General features: G+C 29.0%; 1 protein-coding gene across 1 annotated transcript; it reads left to right on the top strand.

Moving 5' to 3' along the window:
- Positions 1 to 5000: 5000 nt before the first annotated feature.
- LOC145579223 (large ribosomal subunit protein uL29) lies at positions 5001 to 7322 on the top strand. Its single transcript, XM_081636470.1, has 4 exons — positions 5001 to 5144; positions 5261 to 5396; positions 5476 to 5632; positions 6821 to 7322. Exons 1-4 carry the CDS (start codon positions 5141 to 5143, stop codon positions 6893 to 6895), a joined length of 372 nt encoding a protein of 123 aa, XP_081492596.1. The 5' UTR covers positions 5001 to 5140; the 3' UTR covers positions 6896 to 7322.
- Positions 7323 to 12578: the final 5256 nt, after the last annotated feature.

The raw sequence follows: 12578 nt of genomic DNA, 5'->3' as shown, positions 1-12578 counted from the left end.
CACAAAGCCCTCAATACACCCCAAAATCCATGAAAATTTTACACTACACTTCGGTGTAGCTTTTGCTACCTACACCCCCCTCCCCAACTGACGTCATTTTGTTCTTTTTTTGTGTTTACTTTCTTTTTTTCTTTTTTGTTATATACCATTGCAAGTTAATTCAATGTTTTGAGTTTCAATTCCATGAAAAAATTATTGTACTCGTATAAAATAAAGAGTGTGAAGAGATTTCCATGGTATCAATTATAATAAAGCAATTGATGATCCTTTGTTTCAACAAATTAAAAAAGCAATTAATGATCCTAACTCACGAACAATCAACTTAATAAGAAAATTGCAAGCCTAATCGAAGCAATTACAAACAAATTGCAGTTGTTATGGCAGCGGTGGTGGCGAGATGATGGTGGTTATGTGGCAGCGGTGATAGCGGCAGCAGCGAGACAACAGTGGTCGTGGGGCAATGAGGCAACAATGGTTATTGTGGCTTAATTAGTTGAGTGGGTTAGAGGGGGAAAGTGCAAAGGATTAAGAAACAGGAAAAATATAAAGAAGCTCAAATCACCATTGATAAAGCTTGCTTTTGATTTTAATGTGAAGTGTATAATTTTTAAATTTTTTTTATAAACAGTATACTCGTATAATTTTATAATTGAACATATAATATTTTTAAAATGAACATATTTATTTAATAGTTGTAAATGAACATACAATTATTTATAATTGAACATATAATATTTCCAAAATGAACATATTTATTTAATGGTTATAAATGAACATACAATTATTTATAATTGAACGAACATATAATATTTCAAAAATGAACATATTTATTTAATATTTGTAATTGAACATATAATATTTCAAAACTGAACATATTTATTTAATAGTTGTAAATGAACATACAATTATTTATAATTGAACATTTAATTAAGGAGCATTATCATAGATGAAAAATGTATAAAATTTATAATTTTTGTACTTGTTATTGAAAATTTTTTAAGGTAGCACACACTCCTTATTGTAGTTGTATGTAAGAATCATTTCCATGACAACTACAATATAGCACACACTGTTATTGAAATTCCTTATTAAATTTGTAAAATTAACTACTTCATGATATAATTGGGTGCTTTAATTAGTAGTATAAAAATGAACTTTTAAGTATATGCACATGTTCATTTTAAAATTAATGCATTTACTTGTTAAAAATGAAATGATCATGAATAAGAATGAAAATGAACATTTATCAATACGTAAATTAATATTTATATATAATAAAAATTAATTTATCTTTTGAAATTAATAAGCATATAACATGTATACTATGTAAAGAGGGGGGTTTTGATATATGTTAATTATCATTTTACATATTCAATAGTTAAGATGTGTAATCACTAATAATATAAAGTATAAGCAATATCGGATCCAATATATCACTTGATGAAGATATTCATCTTATAAGGTTTTTTTTCCCGTTCCTTTGCATTTATAAATACAAGGTAAGAAACACACCCAATGCGTGTGTGTGCAATTTAAAAAATTTAATTAGGCTATATACTCGTCTTATTCTAATAACAAACAATAAATATATGTTGGTGTAAATTTATAAGCAGATGTGAAAAATATGTATTAGTAAAATAAATTATAAAAATAAAAAAGTTGATGAACCTTCTATCAGTTTGGCTTAAGTTTGAAAAAAATTATGAAAAAAAAGTTATGGAGTAGTTTTTTATTCGTTTCCTTTTTTTTAAAAAAAGTAAAACCTTCTATCAGTTTATATAGCATAATTTTGTTACTCGATGTATTTTTTGCACTTTTAATATGTATTATATATCTATTTTACTAGTTCGCTTAAGAACATGTAAAATTATGTTTTGGTAGATTCTAATTTTCATAGTTTGTTATGGTTTATGATGATGAACATTTTTAGGTTGCTGATACTTGTAATTAATTTATTAATCTGTGTTTGAGAATTGCGTACATTTTTGTTGGTAGTTTTAATTTCTTTTCTTTTTTGTTGTCTTTTTTAATCAAGTTTATAATGCTAAATAATCATTTATGTTTTATCATATGTACTTTTGTTTGTGATATATTAATTAATGTTCATTTTTAAAGTGGTAAATGATCATTTTGTGTATTCAGTTTTGTTTTTGATAATATTATATGTTAAAATTTTAAAATTTGATCATTTGCAGTTTTGTTATTGAACATTATATGTATTAATGATTGATCATTTTAAAACCTATTTATATTCATTTACAATTGTACATTATAAATTTATGAAGTGGAAAAAAAATTATGACATTGTTTATGAGAAGCAACTAAGTCTAAAATTTTGGGCAAAGAATTTAAATCTCAAACAGAAGCTTATGAAATGTATAACAAATATGCTTTTAGAAAAGATTTTGGAATTTGAATTGGAAAGAGTGAGAGGCAAAGAGATGAATCATTTTTATGAAAAGATTTGTTTATTGTTTGGAATTCGATTGTTTTTTATATATGTGTGTCATATATGAACAATTATAGTTGTTATTATTGATTGTTTACGGTTTTCATATTTTTGATGATGATTATTTTATTATTCTTATGATCAATTTCGCAATAGTAAATGATCATTTATCTTTTATATGTGTGTTTTGTAGTACATTATATGTTTATTCTTGTTATATTCGAATATATATTGTACATTTGCATTTTAATGAGTAACATTGTTTTATAGTTATGCATATACGTTTTTATTAGTGAACATATTTTACTATTTGTTATTTTTGTTGTGTTAAAAATATGTTCAGTTATATAACGATAAAAAATCATTTACATATAGTTGTGTTTTTAGTATATTTTTGTTGATCAAATGTATTATTGTAATTGAACATTTTTGAACAAGTTGAACAAAATGAACAACTTGCTTTTTATTAATGAAAAAAAACCACATGTAAAATTTATTTAAGGAAGATGGGAGCTTAATTGTGATTTCTTTTCTAGTTAGCTGAAGATTTATAATTGACAATTGTTTTGAACATTTAGTTTTTTTTGTTAATAAACAAATTTCTTCTTTGCTATGACCATTATATATATATATATATAGGCACTAGCTAGATCACTAGATATTTTTTTTTGAAGGATTTGGTTGTAGTATGTAGGGCTCAAGGAAAAAAGAAAAAGATTGTTTCCTTCTTAATAAAATCAAAGCTAAGTGAATTTGTATATCATCAAAAATTGAAATATTGAATATCAAAATATACAATACAACTCCACACATAATATCAAACACGACAAGCTTCTTGATCCAAATTCGAAAAATTCAAGCTCATGGATGTTACTGATTCATGTTGTTTGGCAACACCATGCTTTCTTGATTTCCCTCTTTTTGTTGTCTTCAATTTTTTCTTGTTATTGTGTGGTCTAACTCATTATATCCACGATTTATTTCTTACCTAATAGATAAAATATATAAACTATTAGATTTAAACAAGAATAATTAGTGTTGAAATGAACCAATTTTCATGTGTAACATGAACACGGATGAGTATGACGCGACAATCGACATGATACTGACTAAAGTAATTCAATATAGAAATGATCATCTATTATTATATAAATGAACATATATAATATTGCAAATGACCATGAAATTAAAGATATTAATCGGCTAACATGAAATATATATACGTGAATAAACTTTTGAAACTAATATGCATGTGATTGATCATATATCTATATGAGAAAAGACAAATATTGAAATTCAAAACTAAAATGAATATCTATTATTTACAATTTATATTTCAAAATTTAGAACATTTTAATAATTTAAGAGCACACCACAAACTCATATAACCCAATTGTAATTGTAAGAATCGCTTCCATGAGAAGTACAAGAAATCACACACTCTAATTGAAATTCCTTATTAAATCTGTAGCAGATATTTGAAAAAGGTACAAAAATATGTTTATCATACATCAAAATTCTAATAAATTTATCTTAATATGTATTTGATCATATAATATTATGTGATTGAACATTTACCAATTAAAAAGGAACATTTATCAAATAATTTTCCACTTCATAATATAAAAAGAACGAACATTAATATGTGAATGATCATGTGCTAATATATAAATGAACATTAATTATATTAATAATCTATTAACATGTGAATAACATCGTACTAATATATAAATGAACATTTACCAAATTGAAAATGAACATTCATAAAAAAATAGAACTTTCCACTACGAACTAAATTTACAAATCTACACTCGTACGAAATAGATTAAATTATCCAAAAATTTGCAACAATTAAACTCTTTTTTAATTTTTTGAGTCCAGCAATTTTATAAACTAATAACACACCACAAATTTACTTTTTTTCCCCATTTTTTTTTACAAAAATAAGTAAAATTATATCATCATACTTACATTGATACATTTTCAAGCAGGATGTTTCTTTTATTTTCATGAAAACACAATTACAACAAATACCAGTAAAAAATCTAGGACATTATACTTGTGTTTTCATTTCAAAAATCAACAAAAACACTTACAATTTCAACTTTCGACTTTGCTTTGGTAATTTTTCCAGCAATTGTGTAAATTTGTCTCATATATTAGACATTGTACTTGACTATTATAGAGAATTATAACTTTAAACTGAAATTTATTTGCAAATATTAAAGATTTTGATGAGAGAGAAAATGGGGAAATAAAATGAAAAGAATGAAGAGAGAGAATTTGAATGGTGGTTCAATTTTTTTTTCTTAATAATGTAGTGTGTGGGGTATAGATGGTTACTGTAACAACTTGCAAGTGGATAGTATATGGGAAGTGAGGAGTTAGTGGGAGGAAGAGTAAAACAGTATCGTTTTGCATGGGGGTGTAGGTAGTAGACCCTACACTAGGGTCTAGTGTTCACTAGTTACAAAATCCAATATACATCTTGCAGTAATATATAGGCCCATTTACTTCATAAAACGTGCCCAGCCCCAACTTTTAACTTCAGTCCACTGTCCACTGTCCACTGTCCACATATATATATTCGTCAAATAACCATAAACCTGGTTATTTAACCGAGCCATTCCTTTCTAGGGTTTTCCATTTTCGCCGTCGTTTGCAGCAAAAATCCACCTCAGGAGCGCAGTAATGGGTAAACTAACGATTTCTCTTTCTCTCTCCTCCATTTTCGATCAATTCAAGCTTTTTCAATGTTTTCCTACTGCAGTTTTCGATTCAATTTACATTATTTTGTGTGAATTTGTGCAGCAAGAATTAAGCCCCATGAGCTGAGGCAAAAGCCTAAGGCTGATTTGCTGAATCAGCTTAAAGATCTCAAGGCTGAGCTCGCTCTTCTCCGTGTTGCTAAGGTTACCGGCGGTGCTCCTAACAAGCTGTCCAAGATGTATGTTTTGATTTCAATTTTCTAGGGTTTTTGTATGATTTGATTGAATTAATTAGGGTTTTTGTTTGGGATTTTGCAGTAAGGTGGTGAGATTAGGGATTGCTCAAGTATTGACAGTGATGTCGCAGAAGCAGAAGTCGGCATTGAGGGAAGCATACAAGAAGAAGAAGTTTTTGCCACTTGATCTTCGTCCCAAGAAGACCCGTGCCATCCGTCGTCGCCTCACTAAGCATCAGGTATTATTTGTTCATTTATAAATTAATTAATTTGTTTATTGTGTTGTTGTGGATAATATTGAGAGGTTTTAAATCTGCATTCATTATTGTGAATTGTATTTGGGTTTGATTGTATTTGTATGTCATTGAATGTTGAGTGAAATGGGTTTACTTCTATGTTATATAGATTATTGAATGAATTAAGGTTTTCATTGGCATTCTGATTTTGAGGTTTGAATGTTGAAGTACTATGTCATTTAATTGACTCTTTCTATATTAGTATTAAGAGTCTTGGTAATGGTTTAGTACGAGTGAAACGGCATTGCACGCCGGAAACTGTAAGGAGGTATTATTAAATTACAACTTTTTTGTTGGTTTTGAGAGAAGAACAGGCTGTGTTTTGAAATGCCGCTCTTTGAATGATTTTCATTTATATTCTCACGCCTTGAATAAGAAGTTGGATTAATTTTGATTTCAGCGTAGATTATTGAAATCAATGTGTTGTTTTGTAGATGGATTGTATATGTCTAGTCATTCCTCCAGCTTTTAAGCTAGATTTTATGCGTGCTCCAAATGCCACTCTTATTAGCAGTTTTTTTTACCCGTCTTTCGACCTGTTCCTGTTTATTTGAGCCTATGAGAGCTCTAGATTTTGAACCTTAATTATGAATGGAAAATGTTAAAAAGAAGGGTTGGGGAGTTTGTTAAGTTTAGAGGTGTAAGCTGATGTGAGCTAAGTGCAGTGCTGGAGGAGCTTGGATGGTCATAAAATAGAGTATTAGACATTTAGTCTAGTTGTAATCATTCTAAATTGCATTGTTGGATATGTTGTAATGGAGGGAGTTGTGGCAGTTATGATAATTTCCTCGAAGTTATTTTTTTTTTTTTTTTTATGAGAATAGCCATGTCAAAGTTTGTAGACATGATAGTTCTGATGTTAATTCTCTTGCTTGCGGCATAGCTGTTGACCTCCTGTGGAAGTAAGTTTGTATTTTGCCATCAACCAAATTCTGAGCGAATGTTTCCCTTGCTCAACTTGATTAGCTGTTGCGACATTGTTGCCATATTCATAATATGTTTCTTCCCTTAGTGGATGTGGGATTGTGCGATGTAAATTTTTTTTCCCTTGTTATTTTGCATATGTTTTGGAGGTTATGACTTGTGACTGTTGTGAGGTCTCTAACTATTACTTCGCCTTTCTTTCTCCAGGCATCTTTGAAGACCGAAAGGGAGAAGAAGAGGGAGAGGTACTATCCCATGAGGAAGTATGCCATCAAGGTGTAGGCTAGGTATCTATTCTCTAAGGGGGTTTCTACATTCCATGAAATTTTTGTTCTAATGTTTTTTAAAATTATAAAAGTGAGCTTCAATTTATGACATTAGATGCCAGATTTCTTCTACCTTGTCATTTTATCTTGCCAGGATTTTGTATTGCTAAAATAGAATCGTTGTTTGTGATCTATGACAATTTTTGACATAGAAAGGTGCTGTAGATTAATCTTACTATCTTTTTGTTCTAGTGGTGTAAAAGACCGGGTATCTGGTCTATAATCAAGGACATGGTACCAGAACTCCTCAGAATCAGGTCCAACATGTTAGAACCTGTCCTAGAACAGATCAAGCCAGGTCCGTGATTTTCAGGAATTATACCCCTGATCAGTTCCAAAACTGGGTTCCGTTTATTTATTTACGAAGTATTTATTTATTTTCAGATTTTTGGATACAGGGCCAAATCTCCCCATTTAATTTTTGAAAAAAAAAACAAAAATTTACTGTATAAATTATGCATACGAATCAAATCCGTATCATCATCGATAAATTACTCAACAACTCGGCTTTTTGAACAATTAATAAATCTTAAAAATTGCTTGAGTGACTACAAGTTCACAATATTACATTTGAAATCCATTTAGTATTGCTCAGAAATTCCGACTCCATGCTTATCAGAACAATGGAGTAAAGGCAAGGTTTGAGGTGGTTCAACTTTGGATGCTTTGAAATGAGCGGGAAAATGAAAAAACAAACGTTTAACTGTAAAAAGTGTTTTAGGGTTTTTAAGTAGGCTGGATTGCAAAGCTTGTACATTGATGAAACCTAATTTAACCAGGTCGTAAACGGAGAAGAATCGGGATTAAGATTCTTGTTATTAAAAGATTGCAACCATTGCCATTTTGGACAATTTTTTTTCTTTTTTCTTTGAAAGCAAATTTTGGACAATTTTTGATTAGTTGCATACAAATTCTTAAATGGATCTGGTTTACACTAATTTATTGTGAACCACTAACAATAGAGACAATATAATTGTTTTATTAATAAAAAAAAGGTTACTATATTAAAAAAAAAAGTTACTATATTAAAATAAAGGTTAGTGTGACATTAAAAGTTATAAGAGGTTAATTTTTTAATGAAATTTTTAATATAATGGTCAATATGAATAATAAAAACCACTATGTTAAAATTAGGTCACTATTAATATAATATTGTATTTTAAGTTCATAATAACATTAAGGTCACACAAATTTTAAAAAAGGTTACTATGTTAAAAATAAGGTTATTATATTAAAATTAGGGGTTACTATGTTGAATATAATGTCAATTATATGTATATAAACCTTAGGTCCACAATAATATTATTGTGGACCAGGTCCAAGATTTTTTGTTAATTGCAATTTTTTTTTTTTTTTTTTTTTTTTTTTTTTTTTTTTTGGAGTAAGTTGCAATTGTTTGTTTTTTAAATCTATTTTAGATTAACGGTATTTTTAATATGGTAAAGGGTCAATTATTATTTCTCACCTTAATCGTTAATTCGTTACTATTGTAGTTGTCTTCTACAGTTCTACATCTTTTTTTTTTTTTTTTTTTTTTTTGACGGGAAACCAAGAAATATTATTAAGTTGAACAAGGGCTTAAAACAGCCATTACAACCTCATGTATCTCAATAGGATACTCTTCCAACTGAACTCTAAGTGAAGAGAAATTAAAACTAAGCTTTGCTAAACTATGAGCCACTTGATTTCCAGTTCTTTTCACAAAAGCGAAGGAGCATAAATGGCAGGAGCTAGCAAGCTTGATAATGTCTTTAATGATCAAACCGAAAGCCGACAGGTCCTCTCCACTCTTACGCAAGCTTGAGGTTGTCCGTCTCAAGGCACACCTTCAAGAAGCCAGACTCCATTGCGATCAATAATGTGTGCCTCAAAGCCATTGCCTCTACGACTTCTACATCAAAATTCCTAGCAACCTGCAAACAAGTGGCAGCAACAACGTCCCCACATCATCACGCATAACACCCCCCAATCCCACCATATTGCATCCGTCTTCTACATCTGTTTTCAATTAATTGCATTTTTTTTTTTTGGATAAGAGTCAATTATCGAGCTCTTTCCCTAAATAATGCTACCAAAAGACTTAATTTCCAAATTACCGTCACTTTTTCAAAAATTCCATAAATACTGTCCACATAAGTAGGGAAAAAAATAACCCATTTTTTTTATCGGTTCAAATAGAAACCGCTACTTCAAGTAGCGGTTTTCAAAACTGAAGACCGTTACTTGAAGTAGCGACTTTTAGAACTTTATAATGTTTTAAAAAAAAAAGTTCTTTCAACTTAAAAAAGCTGAATAAAATAGAGTCTTGATTACATAGCTATAATACTCCATAACTATAATACCCAAAGCTTTTCCTACAAATTTCACATAACTATAATACTAAGATTGATATAGTACTGTAATACAATATTACTAAGAAGAAAATAAAACAAATCTAGAGTTAGTTAAGTTTGATAACACTTCGAATCAATCAAAAACAATACTTAAAATAATTAAAAAACAAAATCAAAACTTAATTTGATTAGATCTAAAATACATAATTACAAAAATTGAAAAATTAACAAGTGGATTGAATAAATAAAAACAAATTAGGGATTAAGTTAACAATTGAATTATAAAAATTACCACGCCTACATCCCTGTACTAAAATAGCAGTGAGTTATTGACGGTGATGGTGGCGGCAACATCAATTCTCCGGCGTAAGCACCACTCCTAATGTGGCAAAATCAAATGGGGTTCTTTCAAGAACTAGATCGATTGTGGGAGATGAATATTTCATTGGAAGCAAAACATGAGAGAGAAGAAATATACTTCATATGAACACTCTTTTTGTACGTATAATTTTGATACCTAAAACCGCCACTTAAAGTGGCGGTTTACTAAGATGAAAACTGCTATTTGAAGTAGCGGTTTATCTTTGTACACCGCTACTTCAAGTAGCGGTTTTATGTAAAAACCGAAAAAATAAAAAACTCGCTTAAATCGGTGACGTGGACGGTAATCTTGGAATTAAATAAAAAGAGACGGTATATATGGAATTGAGTATTTTCTCAACAATATTTTGGGAAAGAGCTCTCAATTATCAGTTCTCTTTAAAGTCAAATGGAAAATGGAGAAAGTAAATTCTTTGAATTTAAGATATTACGCATACTGGCCTAGTATCACTAATTTTATTGTTTTATCAGTACAAATTCAGTAAGCTTGCCGCTGCTGGTGTTAATTAAGAATATCTTCATAAAAATTCAATGTAGAGAAGATGTAAAAAACAATACTTGTACCACGTATTTTGTTTTATTTTTCGTAATAATTGTAATATTGAAAAACATTAACATAATACAAAATTTACACAATCATAGGAATAGAACCCGACACCTATGGCTCCAAAGTTGAAACTAAAGGGCTTGACACCAACTCAGCTAAGAATACGTTGTGTAATAATTGACAAAAATTAAATATATAAAGAAAATTTTTGGGCATAGGGCGGGTCGTGGTCAGAGCAAGCCCGCCCCTAGATCTGTCTTTATATAAGTGGTAACATGATGTGTCCAACTGCACGCAAAACTCACTAATAAAAAGGTGATTTCTCACAAAATAACCTAAAAAAAATAATTAAGAGCAAATATAATTGAAAAACTTTTGTATACACCCGGTTTACACTAATATTAGTGTACATTGAGTAATATAAGGGCAACTTTTAGCTAATTTAGTGTAATTTTTTGCCTTCCTTTGGGTAACTTTTAACATAATATATTTTTTATATAAATAGACAACAAGAAAAATTTTATAAAGGTAATTTAATTACATTCAATCACTAATAATTGATTTTTAGCCATTTAAAATGTGATTCTTTACTTATAAAGCGTAGATAATTTTTATTTGAATTAGATTACTTTTATGCATATTGGGGTAACTTTTATTCATTTCAGGGGTAACTTTTGCTCATTTTAGGGTAACTTTATAACGGATGTACAATATTTTATTATATATCCGATTTTTTTTAAAAGTTTGTCAATATAATTATATTTATCTTTATTTTTTTTTAAATAATACTTTCTCCGTTCTATTAATATTGAAACAATGGACTTTTTGCACTATTCATCACTCTTGTTTGACAATATAATATGATTTATACGTATAGCAAAATATAGTCACGTGGGATCTTGTTGGATTCGTCTCATAAAATACTTTTACAATATCAACTTTTTATAATTTTTACTCTTACACAATTATAAATATTTAGCATATAAAATGTGTATTAAGATGCGTAATTTCATCATTGTTGCAATATTAATAGAACGGAAGAAATACTTTATACCTAGATCACAATTTCGATTCTTTATTGACGGCAATGCGTATAAACTACAGTATGGTAGTACTACAAGACAAGAGCAATAATAAGTTACTCAACTTGTCAACAAAAAAGCTAAATACAACTGTCTGTTTGTGTCCCCATGACATACAAGTCTAACTCAACTTAGTACCTCAGCATCTAACTCAATAATTGAATTAAATTTTAAAATAGTTTTAGAAGCATTAAATATAACCTTAACATGTCATGGAATCCCAATCATGCTATAGTATCTTTATCCTTTAAGAATTGAAGCAATGTTGTCAAGTCAAAACCTTAGTGATGTTACTTTTAGAATTGAAGCAATGTTGTGAAGTCATCTATATATGAATTATTAGAACATGTTTAGGATAACAATCAAGTATACAATTGTATTTAGTTTCAAGTCTATTTGAGTTTAGTTTGGTTTTGATTATTTAGATCGGATTAGATACATTTTGTTATGAGTAAATAATAAGAAGTTATCAATTACACTTTGTACAAACAACTAATATAGCTAGCTATCTAGTCAAAAATAAAATCTAATGCATCTCTCTTATCAAACATGTCAATACAATTAATTATAATAGCAATAATATTACCCACTAATAATTACCAAACACGACCTTAACCTCAAACATATGGAGTTGCCAATTAAACCGCTTACACAACATTTAATAATTTGAAGTCTAGTAAGGTAAGGCAACATTATTTCACTTTTTATATTATGCTATTGGCCGTAAAACTATGTTATATCGATTTTATCAACCCTTAACTTTTCGGATCTTATTAGACAATATTGGACAATATAAGCAACTTTTATCATACAACAAATTGTATCTTGTCACAATTGTTTCAAAACAAAAAAGTGTATCTTGTCACAAGAAATTGATTTTGGCACATCTATTTGTTGATATAGGCACACCTCCATGTGAGAGGAGCATAGAAAACCGTGCTCTCACAATAAATGTGCCTAAATCAATTTTTTGTGTAACAAAATCAGTTTCCCTTGTGATTTTCGCATTTCTCAACCAATTATCACATTTCTCATTAGCACAAAAAACTTAATTTTCTTATTTGCATAGACTTAGCAAATTTGCGAAGTTGATTGGTGGTAAGAAAAAAAACTAATTTGCCCATTCGTACTAGTACAAATTAACAAATTAAGAATGAAAAATCAATTATGCCATGTAAGGCACAATTAGTTTTTTTGTATAGTAATGATATTGTTTGGTCGTCTTTGTTTTATCTTATTTGTACTACTATATCTGTTACATATTAGTTGCAACTTTAGAATATTTTATGTCTTACA

This window comes from Chenopodium album, chromosome 14 (genome assembly GCF_948465745.1).
Source record: "Chenopodium album chromosome 14, dcCheAlbu1.1, whole genome shotgun sequence".
In the NCBI taxonomy this organism is placed as follows: domain Eukaryota; kingdom Viridiplantae; phylum Streptophyta; class Magnoliopsida; order Caryophyllales; family Amaranthaceae; genus Chenopodium; species Chenopodium album.
Note: the sequence above shows the minus strand (reverse complement) of the source record. Positions and strands in the feature narration are given on the sequence as shown.